Source organism: Sapajus apella, unplaced genomic scaffold (genome assembly GCF_009761245.1).
Source record: "Sapajus apella isolate SASKATOON/1434 unplaced genomic scaffold, GSC_monkey_1.0 scaffold1, whole genome shotgun sequence".
NCBI classification, from domain to species: domain Eukaryota; kingdom Metazoa; phylum Chordata; class Mammalia; order Primates; family Cebidae; genus Sapajus; species Sapajus apella.
This window is the reverse complement of record NW_022436941.1, coordinates 49818798-49842393: the sequence shown is the minus strand read 5'-3', so window position 1 is coordinate 49842393 and position 23596 is coordinate 49818798. Positions and strand designations below refer to the sequence as shown.

The 23596-nt window shown below is 34.0% G+C and overlaps 1 protein-coding gene across 1 annotated transcript; it reads right to left on the bottom strand.

The window, feature by feature from the left end:
• Window positions 1-7470: 7470 nt before the first annotated feature.
• CETN3 (centrin 3) lies at window positions 7471-23233 on the bottom strand. The gene is made up of 5 exons (XM_032276409.1): window positions 23083-23233; window positions 21070-21205; window positions 19128-19242; window positions 13138-13329; window positions 7471-7877 (listed from the first exon to the last, which is right to left on the bottom strand). Exons 1-5 carry the CDS (start codon window positions 23097-23099, stop codon window positions 7834-7836), a joined length of 504 nt encoding a protein of 167 aa, XP_032132300.1. The 5' UTR covers window positions 23100-23233; the 3' UTR covers window positions 7471-7833.
• Window positions 23234-23596: the final 363 nt, after the last annotated feature.

The following is a 23596-nucleotide window of genomic DNA, read 5'->3' as shown; positions in this document are numbered from 1 at the left end:
GCTACAACCCTTTTTTGGGGAAAAGAAAGATGTTATATAAAGTGTAAATGAAATAGAAACTAAGAACTTTTTTAAAAAGATCTGCCTTTTCTATCTCTTTTTCACATGAATTAACTCTTTAGACCCGAATAGCTGCTAGCAATCAAGTTCAGCTTTTTGAAGATAATTTTTTAAAAACCTTTGACTTTAATATAACTTAGGTTATGTAAACCATAATTATTAAGCTGATTTCGACCAACTGTTAATAGCATATAATTTATCCATGCTCCCTAAGAATATATTTCCTTCGAATGGACTGAACACTGGCTTGCTCACTATTTATGAATACTCCAAAGAAACTAATCTGAGTTCAGAATTTGCCCCCAAGCAATATCCTAGCTACCTAGGTCTGGGTACAACCAACAGCTCCTCATAGGCCATCAAGACCCCAGAACTGCCAGGATCAGATTGTAGAACTATAGGTACTTAGACCCATAGGCCAATAATTCAAACTACAGAAGACGACTAACTATATCAATTATATTTTAATATAACTTTGCAAATCACAAAACATTTTCACAAACATAATTTCATTTAATTTTACCCCAAACCACATGAAATAGTTAAAATAGATTGATAATTTTCTAGTTTTTTAACATCTTTCCCAGTTTTTTTTTTTCTTATATCTTTGCTACAGTAGTTAAATCAACCAATTAGATTTAAACAAAGTTTTCTTTCACAAGGAAAATTTTTAGAATCCAAATCTTGCTTCTCCCTCTTTGAAGGTGTTATTTTGTTTTTATTGCCAGTGTTGAAAAACATCCCACCATCCCTTAGAACTTAGATTAGCAACAATTATCTCCCAGCAAGACTGGTATAGAAAAAAGTCTCCAGGAAAGCTCAGTTTTGGCCAGCTATTGAGATTTAATGGAACATTTTTAATCTTAATAGAAAAAAGAAAATGTAATCTTACTTAAAGTATGATTATATCTACCTGTTTTGCAAGAAACTTAAATGTATAACTTCCAAAACAATCAAAATGTATATTTTCTTTAAATAATATTAAATAAAGCCAACCCCAAACCTTTAACCTGCTGTTGAATTTAAGAAGGTCCTAAGTGGTAGGAAATACAATTTGAAAATATATTTGTCACTTAACATTTAGTTTATGTATTTTTTAGTGGTCTTTAAAAAGCCATGTATCAGAAATAAGCTTTCATCAGTAAGTCACCAGAATTTATGCTCTGCAACGGTACATGTTTTTGTGCTGTCAAACTTACATGGACCTTTTGGAAGACCCTGGGGATAGGCCGTCTGAGGTAATACCATGCAGTGAAAATGATCGCCCTTTTCAGAGAGCACAGTGGTGTGTTAGGCAAATGTTACAAGCACATTAAAATCAGAAATGTTGGACTCCAGGAATTCTGTTATCTCTTATTTATTTTATTATAAAGAAAACCTATTTTTAAATATTCTTAAGTATAAAATGGAGGTAACCCTGATGTTTGATTCTATGTCAGTATTCTTCCTAAAATCATTACATAATGAAAAAATATTTTACGTAGTCTCAGAATAGGTTTCCAAAGTTCTCATGAAACAAATAATTTGGATTTCTGTAGACAATTAGATAAAATTATTAATAAAAACACCTAGTATTTACAGTATACCTCACAAAGGTAACTTTTAACCTACAGTCGTATATCTCAGATAAACGAGAACTCATTGTATTTTAGATTTTATTTGACAATTTTTCATAGCATCTAGGATGAAGTTTTCAATGAATGGTCTAACTGCAGTATATTCTGAATTCAGAATCAGGAAAGGTAAACAAATTACCTACTCCAACTGAAAGTCTATCCCAAGATCTCCAAGATGCACTAAGATCTCATCCAGTTGGCTGTCATATTTCATTCTGAGATGTCCTGCTTACAACCCATATTCTGCACATTTCTACTGTGCAGATGATCTTTACTGACCATCCCTCCCCTCCAACCAATGCACCTCACCTGAGACCTACAAGTGCTTTGCTTTAGATTACCAGCTTTAGGTCCATAAACCTTGTTCCCTCCTCCTCTTTGGCTTAATGCCAAAGACCACCCACACAACCTTCTATCAACCACACTTGTAAATCCACGTTTCCTTTCATTTTAAGCTGTCCCTAAAATAAAATCTTCTCCACAAAAATTAAGTAGAAAAACTGTTTTCCTAAATTTTACCCTCAAAATGAAAACATATTACAAGTCTTCACTACTCAATAATGTGTACTTTCTCAGTAAGTATTTGCTTAACCCTATTTTTAATGTATTTCTTTTCCAAACTGACCTCTTTCAATGTGTTGTCTCCATCACTATAAAAATACAGTTATCTAAGATTACAAGCTTCCAGAGGTCTGACACAAAACACTAACATATATGGAATAACATAATATAATGCCATGCTAACTTAAACATGTTTCATAAATGTTTTTCAGCTGAGCTACTGAATCTCAAATTCTCTGTCTTTCATGTTTTGTGGTTCCAAAGGTCTGATGCATTACATCTTGAGAGAGTACATAAAAGTTATTGTTAAGCAGACAGCATCAGTTATGAGTGGGCTCTAGAGTAAAACAGCTTGGGATCATATTCCAATTCAATTACAACCTGTTACCTTCAACATGTTACTTAAACCCTCCAAATGTTTGTAAAAGACAATCCAACAGTATCTACCCCCGAAAAGGTTATTAAGATTAAAATATGTAACTTCTCTAAAATAACAGTGGCTACTATTCCCAGAGATCAGGCAATCATATGATTTGCCTAGGACATTTCTGATTTACGTCTGTTATGCTAGTGTAAATAATAGCCCCCTCCATCCTCTTAACTCCTTCATTCTCAAAAGTAACCTAGTTCAGATGACAAAATACATAATCAGCTTTGCTGATTTTTTTTTCCCCACAACTCCAAACCACTATTCTATACTCAACTGTGTAATACTAGGGCTGCGACTATGAAAACTACATATCTCCTTTGCAACCTGAATTTTTGTTAGGCTCCACTAATAGCAGGACTAGAAGATAAAGACATAAGGGCAGGAGAAGGAAAGAATCTTGCTGTTTCCTGTTTGCTTGTTATTCCTGCCAGCATTCCCAAAGCAACAGCTCTTCATTCCAATAGCGACACTTGGTTCGTCTCCAGCTTTTTCTCAGCATTCCCCATACCAGCCTCATCATTCTCTATCTATACTACCACCACTTACCAGCGGCCCCTCCGCAAATGTCTGAGTCCCTGCTCTGCTGAAGCTCTCCCCAAAGTGTCTAGTAAATACAACCTCTTATCCTGTTCTCCTAGGCCTAGGGGTGATAGCTGCCACCTGAAGATATGTTTCCTTTCTGCTTTTTTGTTCTCCAGTACCAATGTAACCTATTCCTTATATTACACTCTATTAAAAGTGTAATATGTTACATATTGTGGATTTTTAAGTTATTTTTTCTTTTTCACATTGGTCTTCAGAACATTGTAAATGATTTTTAAAAAACACATCACTATTAAATCCCTAAGAGAGTTTACTTCCAGTGACTAGCATCAGATGGCTTATGGAGCTGAGGCCAAAGCCACTGTCCACTTTCCATGGTGTTTGCTAAGATAAGGCCATTACCACCAGCACATCAACTAAATTTGAAGGTCTTCCATTAGAAGTGCTATACAAATTTCCTGCAATAAAGGATTAACTAAGCCAAGCACAGAAACTGTGATATTGTGATATATGTTTGGTCTCTGCTTCTGATTCCTGGCAAACAGCTCCTAAAACCCATGCCTCTCCAAGAGATGACTGGTGACTGGGATTCCTGGATAGTCTGGGGGTCCGGGACTGGGGTGAGGGTTTGTCAGGGGAACCAACTGAGTGATTAGAAGGATGGAACTTTTGTCCCACCTTCACCAACCACCCAGAGAGAGGGGTGAAGGGTAAAGGTTAAGATGATCACCATTGACCAATGATGTAATCAATCATGCCTACATAATGAGGCCTCCATTAAAACCAAAAAAACAGGTTTGGAAGGCTTCCTGATTGCTGGACTTTTTCCCCTACACCCTGCCCCATGCATCTCATCTAGCTGTTCATCTTTATAATAAAATACTTTATAACAAACCAATAGATGTGCTTTTTCTGAGTTCTGTGAGCAGCCTAGCAAATTAATAGACCCTGATAAGGGGGAACTGGGAATCCCCAATTATGGCCAGCCAGTCAGAAGCACAGATCACAACCTGGAGCTTGTGATTAACCCATCCACCTGGAAGACACTTTTATCTACCTCCATGTAGATAGTGTCACAGTTGAATTGAATCATGGAACACCTAGTTTTGTACACTCGAAAATCTAGTGTCAAATGTGTTTTGCTGAGTGACTGTAAACCAGTGTTTTTCAATATGAAGAAAAAAAAAGCTGGTCATCAAAGAAATGCAAATCAAAACTACAATGAGATTCCATCTCACACCAGTCAGAATGGCAATTATTAAAAAAGTCAAGAAACAGATGCTGGTGAGGTTGTGGAGAAACAGGAACACTTTTACACTGTTGGTGGGAATGTAAATTAGTTCAACCATTGTGGAAGACAGTGTGGCAAGTCCTCAAGGACCTAGAACCAGAAATACCATTTGACCCAGCAATCCCATTACTGGGTATACACCCAAAGGAATATAAATCATTTTATTATAAAGATACATGCACATAAATGTTCACTGCAGTACTATTCACAATAGCAAAGGCATGGAATCAACCCTAATGCCCATCAATGATAGACTGGATAAAGAAAATGTGGTACATATACACCATGGAATACTATGCAGCCATAAAAAGGAACAAGATCATGTCCTTTATATGGACATGAATGAAGCTGGAAACATTATCCTCAGCAAAGATTAAGATGATCACCAGTGACCAATGATGTGATCAGTCATGCCTACATAATAAAGCCTCCATTAAGACCCCAAAAAAAACAGGTTTGGAAGGTTTACCGATTGCTGGACCTTTCCCCTACACCCTGCCCTATGCATCTCATCTACCTGTTCATCTTTGTAATATCCTTTATAACAAACCAGTAGATGTGTTTTTTCTGAGTTCTGTGAGTAGCCTGGCAAATTAATAGACCCTGATAGATGCAGGAACAGAAAACTAAACACCGTATGTTCTGACTTATAAGTGGGAGCTACACAATGAGAACACATGGACACTGGGAGGGAAACCACACTGGGGCCTGTCAGGGGGTTGGGGGTAGGGTGTGTGGGGAGGGAGAGTATCAGAAAAAATAGCTAATGCATGCTGGGCTTAATACTTTGATAATGGTTTGATAGTTGCAGCAAACGATCATGGCACACATTTACCTATATAACTTGTACATCCTGTGCATGTATACTAGTACTTAAAGTAACCGCTGTTTTTCCTATCTCTTATATCAGTACATATTAAGAGCTTAAAAAATGTGTTTTTGATTTCATCCCCTATCCCAACTACCTACCCTAGTCTAAGAGCGGCTAATAGGCACATAGTTTCTTCAGAAAGCAGGCTCTATTAGCTTATAACAAAGGTGAAGGAAAAGATCTTAGCTGACAAATCTCAAGCTCTCAAAGCTCACAAGGAAACCAGAGTAGCAACGCACTAAGAAAGTTTAGCAGGTAACATAATTCTCTCACATCATAAAATGCCACTGCATGATAAGTAGGATTATAAGGATAAATATGACTAATGTCCATCTCCCTCTTTTTTACAAAAAAAATTCACTCTATTCTTAATATAGTCACCTACACTAGCCAATATTTCTTTCCTTTCCACTCTACAGTTACTGATTAAGAATACTGGAAGAAAGAATAATTCATGTATTACTGTAAGATAAGTCTTTCACAAACATAAAGAGCCTAGATGAGCACTCTTCCCTAATCCACAGTAAGAAACAAAAGTACTAGTGTCCCAAGGAGAAAGTATGTACATTAAGAAAAAAGACAGGATGTCTGTAAAGTGGCAAAAAATAGCTTTGTTGTTCCAATAAAGTCACAGAAGACTAGCAAAACTAAATTTACCTTTACTATTTTTCACTTTCCTGAAAATCAATGTATTTCATGATCAAGACAGAGACAACTCATCAGTGTGATAAAAAAATTTTAATTTCAAGGTCTACTTGTTGCCCTGAATATTATGACTATGACTATTGAATTTGTATTCAAAATTAAGTTTTACTCTAGTTAACTTGCTGATATCGTTTGTATATTTATCTCCATCCAAATATCATATTGAATTGTAATCTCCAGTACTGGAGGTGAGGCCTGGTGGGAGGTGATTAGATGTCCTCACAATAGTGATTTCTCAAGAGATCTGGTGGTTTAAAAGTGCTTGGCATTTCTGGCACTTGCTCACTCCAGTTTTCACCATGTGATGTGCCTGCTCCCTCTGCCTTCTACTATGATTGTAGGCTTCCTGAGACCTCCCCAGAAGCAGCTGCTAGTACCATGCTTCCTGTAAAGCCTGCAGAATGATAAGCCAATTAAACATCTTTTCTTTATATAGTCTGGGGTATTTCTTCATAGCAGTACAAGAATGACCTAATATAGACTTATTTTCTAGATAACTGTTTCAAATGTCACTACTGCTATAGTATTCCCTACTGATTTTGTGTTAAATTTCTAGTGGACAACCCTTAATGTAACACTCTAAAAGGCTCACAACATTTAAAGTGCCTCAAACTATACTGTACTTTAAACTTAAAATTTAAAACAAGAATTCTAAAGAAAGATTGCTGAAATAGACAACTCAATTCTCTTCCTGGGAAAGCCCATAACACCAAGTACTAGAATATGAGTGAAGGATTCATTCAGGTACTCTTTTTCTATGATCCATCTGCAAAACCACTTGCTTCCCCCTAACATACACTTCTACAAGGCAGAAGAGCCCATCAATATTTGAAAAGTCTGTCTCTACTCTTTCCTGGTGAATCATACAATGTTCCTTTATATAGGTAAAACATAGCCTTAAACTATTTCTGTGGCTTACAGTTTTCTATTTTCATCACTGAGACATTTAATTGAGTGATAATTATCTTAACAAATCAAAATTCTAAAATTTAAATCTCTCAGTCAAGAAGTTAGAGAATTCAAATTGTATTCATTAATTAGTTTAAGAAGGACATATTCAGAAAAAAAATTAACTTTCAAACTTACATTAATACCAAAAGAGTTAAGAGACATCACACACAAGGATAAATGGGTCTATCTGCACAATATTTATTCCCTCTAAACTCAAAGACAGGACTCTTAAAAAAGGAATTAGGCTTATATTGAGTCATCTTGTATTAAAACATAGAATGTCAAAATTTATGAAATGTTAGGTAATGGAAAAATGTGCCACTCTATTGCTATTTGTATTTGAATTTTTGTTTCAGAAACTAGTAAACGTATAAAGGGAAGATTTTAAAAATACACTCTTGAGGGTTAACAGACACTAGGAATAAAAACAAATTTACCAAACTTTAAAATACTAATAAAATAAGCATTTTATTAATGAAAGTCTGGAAAACATGTGCACTAAAATAAAAGTGACTATTAATGTTAAATTAAAAAACCTTCAAAGAATACATATCACATGATTCAATTTTTAAAAACTTTATATAAAAGCTCTATCATAAATACAAAGCTAAACTATCTGAGTACTAACAATACTGTTCATACAAAGAAACTTAACAGTAGTAAAATACAAATACATAAGATGCTTATTTTTGGTCCTTTTGGAAAAAAGAACTAAGTTGGTTTCTTTTTTTCACATGGCTCCAGGCACAAAAATAGAATATAAGATGGTAACTGCAACATTCTTAGTGTTTATCCTTGTAATTCTTTAAATGTCACCAGTCATAATAGCAATGAACTCCTCCTGGTTTACTGTGGTAAGAAAGAAAACAAAACAATCAGAAATACAAATATTTTATTTTTTCAGAGTCTATGACTACTATTTTACGCTAAGTATTAAAAAAATTTTACATTATGCTAAATTATTACATCAAGATATGGCTTTTTGCTTTTACTTATTTGTTAGGAAGTGGAATATGTTTATTAAATCTAACTTCTTAAATGCAAAAATATATATGTGACAAACATTATAAATTAGTATTCTATAATATTAACTGGGAAAAAGACAATGTTACCAAAAAAGTTAATCACAGTCATATTTGTACATACTTGCTAAAACATTTTAAATGCTTGACATTTCAAAGTTCTTTAAACAATCCTCTTTATAATCTTTATTCTACTAGTTCATTTAGCAAATCCTTCCTTCACAAGCTTGAACATATCATGCATGTAAATTAGATTTCTAAAGAATGAAAATACATTAAAATTATAAAAAGTTAAATTATTATTTTTTGAACTTCTATATACTTAAAAGGCTATGTTAATGAATAATTAAAATTAGGTCACCATATCTCAAATGTATCAATAAAATGGCAATTTGAAAAGATTACAGATTTAATTTTAATCATCAAGGCAATCCAGCAACTATGTAGATGTAAATGCAGAAAAAAATCACTGATATAAGGACTAATTTTCAGTTTGCCAAAATTATAAATACAATAAGAATCTCCAACTTATAAAACATAATGTTTAAGACAGCAACCTAGAAATAAGAAATCAGATAATTTTATTTAATACAATTTTGAAAAACCAATATATGCACACATATCAATTAATAAAAATGTTTGCAAGATACTTCTGCTAAGTATTCAGTATTTAGCCCTAAGACTTAATACATACTTAAGCAAAGTTATGAATGATAATTTTGATAATGGCAAAAGAAAACTATACTGAGACATAAGACCTGGTAGCTAGTCATAGCTCTGCACGGTACAGTTCTGCATCTCATTTCCTTTATCTGAAAACACGGAACTAGGAGATGATGTTTCAAATTGTTCAATTCTTATTTACCTTAGGTGGTATTATATGAAAATACTCTATTAAATCAAACATTTTTAAGTGGCTAGTAAATGACAACACCATACTAAGTGTTGTATAGTATATCAAAACAGTCACCAGGCTTCCTATTCTGGAATATATTAAAACTAAAATGAGAAAGATATTATATGATATTATAAAATTACTGGTAATTTTAAGTGTAAAACTGATATCATAGTTATGAAAGATATATCATTTTCTTAAGTATAACATTGGTATCATAGTTATGAAGTATAACATTGGTATCATAGTTACGAAAGATGCTAAAACATTAAAGGATCAAGTTTTTTCTTGTTTTATTATTAAAATTTAATCTATTTATTTATTTAGAGACCATGTTATGAGACTAGCTAATTTTCGTATTTTTGGTAGAGATGAGGTTTCACCATGTTGCCAAGGCTGGCCTTGAATTCCTGGGCTCAAGTAATCCACCTGCCTCAGCCTCCCAAAGTGCTGGGATTATAGGCATGGGCCATGGTGCCTGGCTTAAAGGATCGAGTTCTTGATTTATGAAATTTATTTTCAAATGATTGAGAAAAAAATATACACACCATAAATAAAGCAAATGTGGTAATATACTAATTATTGAATTTAGGCAGAAGGTACAATGGTGTTCACTGTGCTGGTCTGACAATTTTTCTGTATGTTTGAGAATATTCATAATGAATAGTTAGAAAAAATTAACCAATTAAAAATTGTTGAGGAGATAAAACATGGTCATCGGGAATTAAAAGAATATACACTGTACAGGTTCCAGAAACCATACAGAAAACCAGTTTTGATAACTATGTTAGTCAGGTTTTATACCTGAAAAAGAACAAAGGTTTATAACAGAAAATACTATTTATTATTAAAATAAAGACCAGATTGGTGTTGAAAAAAGTCCTTCACAATGGTGAAAATAATTACACTGAGAAAAATTTAGGTAAAGATAAATCATTACTTGGGCTCTAAAATAAAAATACAGAAATTAGAAAGGAGGTAGAAAGAGAGCCGGGGTGGGAAGAATATCATCAGAAAGAGAATAGTGTATGCCTCACAGAAATAAGCTATGAGTTAGGAAAAATGCACTCTCCAGAAGCTACCAGAGAACTATGAATCCATGCAATCAGTATTTAACATCCATAAAATACTATGTCAGACATGGTAAGAATGTAATACAAAATCTATAATACTCTCAAACTACTTTAAGAATCTTACAATTTGAAGTAGTGATATTTAACCTTTCCAGTATCTGAGTATCATATGAAAGCTATGATCCTTCTCTGTTTCCAATAAATAAAGTTCAAATATATAAAATTATTAATCAATTTAGCCACTGTGCACCTTCATTGAAGAACCCCCAATTTAGACTGAGGCATACAGATCCAATAGGAAGCAAGAGTATGTTCTTAAGAACTATATTAAGAGGAAGAACATAAAACAGCCTTAGCATGATTTGATTACAGATCATTTTAACACAACCATGATTAAAATATTCAAAATCCAAAAAGCACTTGTTACTTAAAGATCTAGAACTTTTTCTTGATCTGTAAAATTTTAATACTCAAATTTCAAATTTTAAGCTTCAATATAGAAGTTTGAAAATCACAAAACACTTCATTTTTATATTGTTTATAAACAAAACCTTTATAAAGCATTTCAAAAGTATTTTAAACTTTAGTCAGCCTTCTGTAACCAAAGGTTCCTCACATCTGCAGATACAACCAACTGCAGATGAAAATTAAGGGAAATCATACAAAAAAAATACAAATAAAACAATAAAGTATAACAACTATTTACATAGTATTTACATTATATTAGGTATTATAATTAATCTAGAGATGATTTAAGGTGTACAGGAGGATATGTGCAAGTTATATGCAAATACTATGCCATTTTATATAAGGGACTTGAGCACCATAGATTTTTGGCATCTTAGGCTACTTGGAACCAATCTCCTGTGCTTATCAAGGGATAACTGAATTCCATGATTCATACCTAAAAACACAGTATTTAAACTCGAAAAAGTAAAAAGTAGAAAGTGGCTAAGGAAATTAAATTAGCTACTCTACTACCAGAGAGCCTTGTGGACAGTTAAAAGACAATCTTCTAAACCTTTGTACATTTGGTTTTATAACCTTCTCTATTAACAATCTCTTATATCCAGTTCCTATATCTAATAAATCTACCACAATACCTAGCTCAAAATAAGCATTTGGTAAAACATTTATTGAATCAAGAAAATATGATACTTTATTTCCTTTTATATTGCCTTCTTTAACAAAATTTTTCATAAATCAATGATTTCATAGAGTAAATCTTATTATAAGTTACTAACAATAAGAATTTTAGAGAACTAAGTAGATTAAGTACCTTAGAGACCATCTGGCTTTGAAGGGGAAAAGCAAATCTTAGAATTGGAAGTTCCAACTGAGTATGTTGCTAATACACTGCTTCCTATAATAGCATGCAATTTTTAAAACTCCATAAACATAGAAGTCTAGTTAATATTTTTCTTTATAGCCCAAGAGGCAATATAATATTATATTTAAAAGCACATTCTTTGTCATTACAGAGATTTGATTTTGAGTTCTGGCTCTGCCATGTAGTGTTAGCTTTGTGATAACGTGGGGCAGTTATTAATCTGTCAAAGCTTTAGTTTCCTTATCTATATGCATCTATTATATGCATATATAGGTATATTATAGCTACTTGACAAAGTTATTATGGAAATTAAGTGACATAATTCACAATGTAACATGCCAAGAAAAGATTCAATATAGTAACTGCTAAATAAATGTTAACAACCATCTTCATTATTTAACAGATAATCCATTCTGGCTTTTCAAAATGTTCCTTTCAGTTTTTCAAAATGATGCGCTATGTTTCATTTTATATATGTTGGGGGTGGGCAGGTGACTCTGTATCATTACCACAGCTTTATGTCTATCTTGTAGTACATCTTATTTACCTTTAACTACATATTTACCATGTTTATTATTCTATATACCCAATTTATTTTAAATTTCATTGCTCTTAGATATTGAAAAGCATGAAAAATTCACGAAGACAGAAGAATACTAAAGTCCACAAAAAAGGCAGCAAGGTCTAATCTTTACCAGTTTAACATACAAATAAAGCGGTTTTTATCTCAACAAAACTTAAGTTTCCAGCCAAAAGAATCCACATTAAGTGAATGAAAGTATCAAAACAAGTTGTTTCTCTAAATACTATAGGCCCTCAATGGAAGTCTCATGATTCATACAGAGAGCATTATGGGAAGCCTTTGAAAAAAAGATGGTATTTAATATGTACCTGAGAGAATGAATCACATTTTAGTAGGCAGAAATTAACAATTAGAGCATTCTAAGATTAAGAAACAGCTTGATTAAATGAACAGCAGAAAAATGTGTTTTCAGGAGAGTATTTCAACAAAATGTGTACCTATAGGAGGTAAGGGTTAAAGAAGAAAAGTGGAAGAATACACTAGGAAATAAAATTAATTACTTAGAGTGGGACAGATCATAGAAGGCTTTGAGCTTTACTCTGCAGGCAGTGAAGAATTGTTCCAACTGTTTAAACACGGAAATGGCATTATCAAATGTATATTTTAGGAAAAGAATGAGATCAAGAAACTGAAAAAGAGATTAGAGACTTTTATATGCCTAAAGGGCAATTAGGACACTGTAAGAGACTGCAAAGTGAAAGCAGAAGCCACATCTGTTTTTTCATTGTGTAGCACCAGTCAACACACAGGACACTGCAGGCAGTAGGCAACCAAGGTAAGAATAAATAAAGCCATTATAACATTCCTAATTAGATATTCGCGCCTGAACTAGGACAGCCACAGTGGACAAAGATAAAAACAGATTCAAAACATCTGAAGGGTAAAATCAATAGAACTTAGAACTTAATATTAGTTTAGAAGTACATGCAAGTTGAGGGAGGAGCCATTAAAGACTGAAATTTTATTGAAAGGCTGAAATCTTGATGATGTTTCATCTTCAGAGAAAGGCACAGTACCTTCTTGAAGTGTAATTGGTTTTACAGATCTGCTTCATTCTAAATTGAATATGTGAATTATTTAGACAGAAGGCCTATTACAAGAAGGGGTAAGTTTACAAAAAGTCTTGCAAGTTGTTTGGTTTCAGAAAAATGTATTACATGTGTAGCATCAGGAATACTTGGAAAACAGGTTTTGCTTAAAACTTACTTTCTCCATCACCATCTTTGTCAAATTCTTCTATCATAGCTCGAAGTTCTTCATCACTCATGTTTTCACCCAATTCTCTAGCAACACGTCGCAAATTCCTCAAGCTTATTTTACCTGAATCATCATCATCAAATAGTTTAAATGCCTTGAGTATTTCTTCATGGGGATCTCTTTCCAATATCCAGTCTGTCACTACAGTTTAAAAAAAAATTTTTAATAAACCTGCATAATCACAAAAGCATTCATTTGTGAAATCAACTAAATATTAGATGAGAATTAAAGCTGTGACTTTCAACATTTAGTCTGACAATAAAATGTCAAATGAGATCCCAAAACCCTGAGATAAACCTGAAATTAGAAAAATCAAATCCATATTTTAAATTTTAACCTTTTTATTAAGAGCAACTTGTCTTATTTAAAAAGTAAGCAAAACTGTGTCACAGAGAGGCAAAATAAAAAGGACTACATTTATACCATATTTATTTAAGATCTACTATTATCAAGAATTGTACTAGGCTCCACTGACATCAAGTACACACAGAGTGTGTCACTACTTGCAGAGAGACATACCAACAAAATAATTGGAGCTAACTAAATAAAACCTGCTTGCTGGCTAAACGTCATACTAACACCGATTGTTCCTCAAATTCAATCCAACTACAAAACAAGAAAAACTGCGAAAGACAAAACGTACTGCCATCACAGACACAGGCACAATCTCAAGACAGCAGATGAAAATACCTTCCACTAATACCTTCATGATTAGAAGAACCTCTTGGTTTTTCATAATGTGGAAAGTAGTAAATAGGATCAAATCTGATTATAGCAGGAAAGCTCACCTCAAAATCACCTCTGGAAAGAAGGTTTCCTTAAAGCTTACCCATTTTGTTTGGATAAATAACTCTCAGACACTAACTAAAAATAAATGTAATTTCAAACCTCAGTAGTAATAGTGGATTTTAATATACTAAATATAATCATATGTAACAACATAGTAATAAGCTTAAGTATTTTCAATTTTACCAGTCTTTAATCAATAGCTGCAATAAAAATTAAAATAAAAATCTGTGGCATAAAAATTAAGTTACCAGAGAAAATTCTAACAATATTCAAATAAATATCTCTGAAGTAATTATATACACTGTCTGCCACTACAAGAAAAGGTATTTATGGCCTTTACTATGTTATTAAAAATAACTCAGTCCTGTTGAAGGTTACAGAATCATTTAAAAAAAAAAAAAAAAAAGCAACTGCTTATAGATGGAAAATACTGGAATGTTTAAGGAACCCAGAAAGAAAAAAATACAAACTCTCCAACAACTTATTGTTTTGCTGCTGTTTCATCCATATTTGGTTCAATAATCATCTATTCAAATGACTATTGTATCATCTACACATATTTTCAATAGTTTCCTTTTATCCATTAATTTTATCCAAAAAGGCTTCCAAGTAACTAATTGAAGTATATTACTGTAAGTATGCAAATCATCAAAGCTCATAAATATTCAGTCAAAAAGGAGCTGGCATATCTACAGCCATAACACCAAAATAAAATACCACACTTAACTCTATGGCACATACTCAACTTATTTTGAATTTAGTCCCAACAAAAAAGCAGGACAAGGAAAAAAAGTGTTAAGAAATTTTCTTCACCAATTAAATAATTTACATGACAGGTGAACCAAAAAAGCAGCTTGCTGAAAGTATTAATGTACTTAAAGAAGCAACAGGGTGATTGGGGAACAGATGGGGCTCCAAGATGTATAAATTCTTATCCCACTGGTACTTTAATTGTGTTAGTTATTTCAGAGCTATGTGTCTATATATTCTTTTATCAATACTCTTTCTTAAAATGCAGCTTTTCTTGGGAATTATAAATGCCCATTCTTTTGGATAGCAAAACATTACCTAATATATAACTTTATGATGATTCTCTTCCATGCCTTCATGTTCTATTCTTGTTCCACAAGGTAGAATTTAAGAAATATATTTATTTTCAATGAAAATTATTAGTAAACTGACATAGAGGCAGTTAAGGTGGGTTTCATTTATTGCACAAAACTCTACATTTTTGCCCATGTAACTGTATTTTCAAATGATTTTCAACTGTATTTTCAAATTACACATACTATCAGAAATATACTTCATCGAAATACTTTCTTAGACCTTTCATGTATAAAAATCACTTAAGAATACAGCAAATCTAAAAACACCACATTAAAAGTAAATTAAAAATCATTACGGGTAATGCTAGAAATATGGCTTTAACTGTATTTCTCACTACCTTTTGGAAATTTCTATCCAAACATACCAGTTAGACATGTTGGACTCCAAACTCATTCCACTACCACCATGGTAGCTGTAGCTGCCTCCCCTACCCCTAACCCCACCAAAAAATAACAGCATCATTTACAGCTAGATTCCAGATTTGAAAAGTATAAATCATTTTCAGTCCCATAAATTTAAACAGTGATTAGGTCCTATAGTACTGGGAATACCATTTTTTAATTTTTATTTATTTTTTTGAAACAAGGTCTCACTCTATTGCCCAGGTTGAAGGGTAATGGTGTGATCCAAGCTTACTGCAACCTCAACTCCTGGGCTAAAGCAATCTTCCCACCTCAGCCTCCAAAGCAGCTGGGACTATAGGCATGTGCCATCATGTCCGGCTAATTTTTTAAAATTTTTTTGTAGAAACAGGATCTTACTTTGTTGCCCTGGCTGGTTTCAAGCTCTTACGAGCAAGCAATCCTCCCACCCTTGACCCCAAAGTGCTGTGATTACAGGCATGAACCACCAAGCCCAGACTCTTTCTTATTCTTAAATGTATTCCTTTTATTTTCATCCTCACCATCCTCAGCATAAAAAATAGTATTTTCTATCTGCAGTCTCTCTTCCTTCCAACTCATCGTCAATAATACTCTTATCGGTATTCTTTCTCAAACATATCATATCCCCTTCCTTAAAAATTGTCAATGCTCCTCCGCTGACTAAAATTCAAAATCTTTATGTTTTATAAGACTTTACCAATCTGGCCCAATCCTACCTTTCCAGTCATTTCCCTGTCATCTAGCTCAAAGACTACCTGGTTTCCCAAACATGCTATACTTCTAGTACCATTCTTTGTTGTTGCTGCTTTCTAAGCCTAGAGTGCTTTTTCTCTTAATTCTCCTGGCAATTTTGGAATGAAATCCTACTCAAGGCCTAAATTTAAAATCTCCTCTGCAAAGTCTTCAATTCCTCTAGATGAGGGATTAACAAATCTTTCCTGTAAAAGGCCAGATAGTAAATATTTTAGGCTTTGCAGAGGACCATAAAGTTTCTAACTACTCACTCTGCCATAGTAGCACAAAAGCTGCATAAAAAAATGGGTGTGGTGGTGTACAAGCAGCAGCTGAATTTGGTCCAAAGGCTATAGTTGCTGACTTCTGTCCTAGACAAAATTACAATTTACCACATAGTACTATAGCCTGTTGCCACCTATGTTTACATTGTAAGCTCCCTGAAAGAACATCTTAGTAACTCTTAATTAAGTCTTCTTCCCAACCCCAGTACAGTACCTAACAAAAAATTCAGTGTTAAATAAACAAAATGAAGACAATAATACAGTATTATTATCTGAACCGGCAGTAATAAGTAGTACATGTCAAAAAGAGCATACAAACGTTTGACTTACGTTGGTCTTAAAGACAGTCTTTCCTAAAGCATCTGTTGCTGCTCACTAGCCTCAGGTTGTCTTGACTCTAAACTAACATTAAATATCTTTTAACGCTTTTTTTCAGTACTAGGAAGAATCTATAGTAGCTAAGTGCCAAACTTCATCTAGATATATTTTGGAACAGTATCCTTAGGTAGTTCATAAAACTAGGACTCAAATGTTCTGAATTAGAATCAGTCATTAATTAAAAATAATCAACAAAAGTGGGAATACACAGTTCTTGACTGACTGATTCCCAAACATTAATAAACTTTTATTTGACACCCGGTACTCTCCATAGGTAGCCTTAAAATAGCTAAGATAAGTGTTGACAAAAGGTTAATCTTTGAGTGTCAAAGCTGAGGTTTTGCCACACCTATTTATTCTACAAGGAACCCAGCATTTCTGCTCTGTTAATAACATAGAACAGATGGGTGTCAGGAAAAAGTGAAGGTGGCATGGGATTCTGGTCCCAACTGCCAATAAAAATCACAACTTTTAAATTGTATTCATTTAAGATAAAATAACATATTTTGTAAAATTATTAATGATGACATAGTGTTTAAAATAGCCTTTATGAAAAAAGTTCAATAAAAAATATACAAAGAGTATATTTTATGTCCCAGTGATACATATGTGATTATTTCAAGCCCCCGAAACAAAGACAATTTTTTAAAGTAATAATAGTAGCAAATGCTTAGTAGCACTTACAACATGCCAGGCCTTTTCTAAGAACTTTATGTAACATTAACTTATTTAATCCTCACAAGAATTTTATAAAAGAGTATAATGATCCCTGTTTTATAGTTGAAAATGAAGCACAGACTATTAAAATGACCAAGTTCCAGAGCTATAAAGTGGCAAAACCAAGGTATAAACCTAGGGAATCTGGTTCCAAGTGCTAAACCACTACACTGTACTAAACATACCTGAATTGTAGCTCCTTCCTAATAGTATCATTTCCACTGTATCCTGATACCTTGTTTCTACAAATAAACAATCTAAGGTAAAACTAGGAATACTGTGATCATAAACCTCAGGAGAGTGTCCATTCTGAGAGAACAAAAGGTGGCTCTCTCCCTCTCCTCAAATAAGTAATTCTATAAATCAGAGGAAAAAAAAGAAAATGCTCCCTAAACGGACAAGTAGCTTTTCTAAATAGTCATATGTTAGTTCCTAAGTTGAGTATCATCTGTGTTGTGTTTTTTTTTTTTTTCTGTTAGGTTTATGATTTCTTGTCCATCTCAACTGCTTTTGATGTGAGCTTTTGGATTTAAAAATCTGACTAATGACATGAATACAAACTTTCTCTGCGTCTACTAATTGCCATTTCTTTTTGCTTCCCATATTGCTTCTTGATGAATATTTAAAATAAGTGGTTTGTGTACATAACAGTTTCCAAATTTTTTAAGTATCTTAAAATATTTATATGATGTGCTTATATCGTGACCCACTAGTTTAGAAAAAAAAATAATAGAAATAAACCTGAATACTTACACATTTTGTAGATAATATTCTGGGCAATATATTTAGGTCATAATAGCAAAGTACTTGCCTTCCAGAATCTTCTATTTTGAAAAAACCTAGTCTATATGTGCTATAAATAATTTACTAAAATCAACTATATAAAAATTTAGCCATATTAAGCCTATGACACATTTTCTTCAGGTGGTTCTAGGATGTTTTCTCCTGCTTCCAGTATGTCCACTGCTCCTTTACTACAACCCTTTCCCCAATCCTAACTCTAAATAGATGACTTTTTCCACTGAGATAAAGGTCATCCAGAGGATGTAGCCTCTTATCAACTTTATCAACCTGAAGTCATGCATTTCATCTACAGCTAAAGATGCCAACTGCTACCAGTTCCCCTTGTCCCACTTAGCCAACAAAAATCACATACCAGAAAGATCTTGGGAAACTTTTTCCAAATAGCAGGATATCAAATTTTCTGTTTCACTAAACAAAAATAATTTTTTGACCACCCTTCGAGTTTTATCACATAATATAAATACACATAACTTGGAAAAGCATCTTTCCATAAAAAGCTACACAATAGTTCCCTGGTTAGAATATCCGGAACAAAACAAAACTACAAATCTCAGAGCAAAGCCATAAATATTTTTCTCTGAAAATAAAAGTTAAAAAAATACAAACAAAACTGAGTAAGAGTCACATTATACACCAGTGTTCTATAAGAAAATTTCATAACCTAGAGAATTTAAAATAAAAAAACTGATATTAATCAGACAATTTCCTAACAGCTGCTGATTACAAAGACTATTAAAATACACACCAACTTCATTAAAATCTTCAAAGGTGATTTTCCCTGTGGCTTCTCTGTCATAATCTTTAAGAATCTTCAGTACATCAGCCTTTTTTACATCAAACCCCAAGGCTCTCATTGCCACCTTTTGGATTAAAAGGGAAAAGCAAATTATGAAGCACTCTTTACTAAAGAATTTCTAATTCTTAAGTTTTTACATCTTAAGAGATCACACATTAGTAAAATATAACTCTTTTGTATCTTTTATCTCTCTAAAATAGCAAAGTAACAGTGTAATTGTTCTTCAGTATTGAAGTTAAGTATGTTTTTTCATTTATAAATTGCATTTTTACATGACAAAGTAACTAACAAGTGTTTACAAATTTTACTATATAAAATGCACTAACTTACTGCACAGATAATTTGATTGTTATTTGTTCTCAAGGGATTAACAACCAAAATGAGAAGGCATGGCATTATATTAAACAGTTATATGACAGAAGAGATAAAATATTAAAATAAGAATTATCATCGGTCTCTCCATGATTAGTTATCATGTAAATGATAGGGCTAAGGACTCTGAGTTTAGCGGAGAAAAAAAGAGATTTTGTTGCTAGTAACAAGGAAGGAGACATGTTACTGACTAGAGAAGTCTTATTTGGAAAGATTCAAGTTGTTCCTTGAATGATAGATGAAGAAGAGCAGCAGGGCATTTAGGGAGGATGACTGGGATTAAATGGGACACTGAAATGAAGGTTTGAGGGACAGTGAACAGAGCAGTTTACGTCACCTGAATTAGAAGAGTTCGGATGAAGAAAGCAATTAGCAATGAAAAAAAGTAGTTGGTGGCAAAAGTGTAGAGAACATTCAGTAGAAAGCAAAGAAATCTGAACTTTAAGTAGTGTGTAATGAGTCATTAATAGTAAAGGTTTATGAGCAATGAACAATTTATGAGCAATGGTGAAATAATTTTTAAACTATCTAAATTCAATGGCAGTGTACAAGATGAACTAGAGGTAGAGAAATCATTTAGGAAGCTCCAGTATAAAATAAGGTCCCAAACCAAGAGAGTCAATGGTTACAAATGGAACAGACATTATTACACTATAAAGGAAGAATTGATCAAATCTGGGTAACCCCCAAAAAAAAACCAGCACGTAAAGAGAGCTAAAGAGGACCGCAAGATTTAGAAAGCTAGACTTACAGGCCTATTAAGTGCTTTTATATATTCTATCCTGTCACTTTATAGTTCCTACCCCTACTTGGATTCTTATGCTTAAAAATCCCTTGCAAAATGGGAAAAATTAAAACACATACTTATATTCACCTATCCATTAAGGCTATTAAAAATCTGAAAATGCTATCTTTCCCACTGTGCTAAAAGTCCATTCTACCCTAAACCCAAATCTCTCCCCATACCCTGACAAATATAATTTACAAATCTCTCCCCACACCTTGACATTCTAGGTCTTAAAGTTGACATTTTTACTCATCAGCATATGTCAACATCAAACAGCACTTAAGTTTGCACCAGAGAAAGTGGATTGAGACTATGTTACTTAACAAATCCAATTTATAAGATTAAAAGACAACGCTCCCTCAATCTGAAAACAGTGAGTCACCAAGAAACAAAACAAAAACAAAAACAAAACAGTGAAAAGAATATGGTAAGAATAGTTTAAATTCCAGTTTGAAATCCTTTAATTATGTCAGTGAAAAATAAGCACCTTCCCTAGGAATGTATTTTTACATTTAAAATACTATTTATTTTATCATGTAAAAAAGACTTTCTAAAAACTATGTTAGGGGTTCTGTTCGGTTTTATTATAGCATCTAACTAGGAATGCTTAAAATGCCTTCATAGTTCCAAACCAGTTTAGTTAAAATAATTATTTAGAAATGTAATGTAAAGCAACTGTCAAAATGCAAATCATTTTAACATAAAAACAAATATTTTAAAGTATACCATTACCTTTAATTCATGATAATCTATTGCTTCATCTTTGTCTGTATCAAATAGTTCAAAAGCATCTTTAATTTCTTGTTTCTGTTCCTCAGACAATTCTCTTCTTTTTTTCCTCTTTGTTTTGTCTACTACAAGCTCGCTTCTATGAAATGGGAAGAAAAAAGTTCTTAAAGGAGAATTAAAGTCTACTTTAATTCTCTTTGCTAACAGAAATTAGCCAATAATTATTTTCTAAATTTCAAAAAATAAAGTACTTTGGAGAAAAATAGGGAAACTTTCCCTTTATGAGTCAATGCCCTGTTTCCTCCATAATCTAAATTGCTATAAATCTGAACTTCCCAAAACTAAAGATTGTTAAAGATTAGTAAAATAAATGAGGACCATACTCTTCCTTTTCCCAGCTTTTTATTTATTCCCACTTTTCCCAGCTTTTTATTTATTCCCACTAATGTTATTATGGAAGAAACAAGAATTGTGAATAAGTAACATTGCTTTTATGTCTGAAGCTCCAGCCAACTCTAACCAAAAAACAAAATACTCACATTATTCTAAAAGAGTGTTAAAGAAAAATAACTCCAACGAAACCAAAATTCATAGTTGACAGTCACTATATATCGGTTTACTTTTGATAGTTCTTATAATTAAGTTCGTAAAATTACTACAAAAAAATACAACTGAATTAACTTAGTATTTTAGCACTGTTGGTTAAAAATGTCTTTAGATTACACCTTTCTAATAGTTTGGCAACTTGTCATTTTCTCCATTGATATTAACAAATCATTCAAAATATTAATGAGTCTAAATATGACAAATAATAGATGCCAAAAAATATACAATATTTGTGCTTCATTCTATATAAAAATGTGAAGAGTCTTGTCTCACTTAACATGTAAACTGGAGGTTAAACTTCTCATAACAAACTCTGGAAAGCCTTAAGGAAAAAAAGTAATTTTTTTAAAGCCAGAAATATTTTCCTTAAGAGCTGCCCATCTAAATATGCTCCAAATTTTCACAGGGGGATGCAACACTGGTATAAGAACAAGTTTTGAAACCTATAATTCGATAACACATTATCACGTAAAAACCAGTTGACTCTATTTAAAACACGTATCTAGTTGCATTTGAAAGTCATTTGGGTCTCTTGAAAGCCATTTTGGTCTCTTGAAAGCCCGGGGGAAAAAAAAGGCCAGGAAGCGACCAGTAGGTGCAGTATGACAAAGGTGAGGAAGCTTCCTTTCATGAAACCTGACTTGCCACAAACTTGGGTATTCCTGGGGTCAGTTATTTCCTTCCCGAGACTTTTAGAGGCCAAGTCCAGAACCAACCCACCCCTGACCCCACCCAAGGGTACCACGATTATCCCTTAGCAGAGTATGTAACATTTTTAGAGTGTCCTAAGTATATGGTTTTACAGTACTTCTACAAATGGGGAGAGGGCAACATACAGAGGGTTAGAGGTTAGAACTGAAAGGCAAAGAAATGCAAGAAACTGAGGAACTCCAAGAGACAGTTTGCCAATTAAATTCGCTAAAATGGGTCTCCAACTACACCGTAAGGCAAGGCCCTGAGAAATGAGGAAGGAGTTTTGTGTTATTGCCAAAATTCATAGGTGGGTGATTTGCATTAGCAGCCTAGCAGCCGAGCAGCTGAGGCGGGGCCCTGACCAGCTACACGAATTAAACGAAGGGATGTTCCGCGGCCTGATCTCTCACAGCAACGAGTAAAAGCCTCGCGATATTTCATTCCCTCCGCGGTCGCAGCTAAGCCCATCTTTTTGGCAGTCCAAAGCCCTACGCGCTGACAGAAATAACTTCCTCAGTAGAAATGCACTGGGCTCGATCCCTGCAAGGCACCAGGAACCCAAAGGGTGATTGGTCCGGGTAGGCTACCCTAGGCTCCTTTCCCGCGTCCCAAAACTGCATCCCCTACCTCGCCTCGGCCCCAAACGGCCTCCCTTCCACACCCTCCCTGCGCCCCGCTCCGGGGTGTGGAGAACACTGCCGCCTCTTTATTACCGACCTCAGAGCTAAACTCATTATCTCTTCGGACAGAGGCTTTCCTCTCAAGAACGATTTCAACCCCCTACCCAAGACAGCAAGACTCCCACAGCCGTCCAACAGACACGAACGACCTTAGCGGCCTCAGGGACCGCCCACAACATAGACACTTTTGAGCTGAATTGGTTGAAAAATCGCTACGGTTCTGCCTATTAGGGAGGAAGCTTCACAATTCTCTGTTTTCATTGGGTAGGTTTTACGTCAATCAAAGAAAAATCTTTCTGTCCTTCACCCCCCCATTTCTAGGGCCGCTCTCGCCCTTCGGATTGGCCCGATGCCTTTTTCCCCGAATCCTTTGCGTGTCCGGCCTCTGATCCCTGCGTGGATGTTCCGGCGGTGGGTGGGTGCTCCTCGTGTCTCGCGTGAAGCGCTGCGGTCTGTGGGGCCGGCGTTCGGAAACTGGACTGACAGCTCCGACGGAGGGAAGGGAAGGGACACGCTGCAGGCCACCCTCCGGCTAGGAGGGAGTAGCTGAG

Bases quoted from the DNA above. Each gene is read 5' to 3' on its own strand.
- CETN3 (XM_032276409.1), bottom strand. The intron at 19,243-21,069 runs GTAATGGTATAC...TTAATCCAAAAG, and splicing joins TAGATTATCATGAATTAAAG to GTGGCAATGAGAGCCTTGGG. The intron at 7,878-13,137 runs GTAAGTTTTAAG...TTCTTACCACAG, and splicing joins CAAAGATGGTGATGGAGAAA to TAAACCAGGAGGAGTTCATT.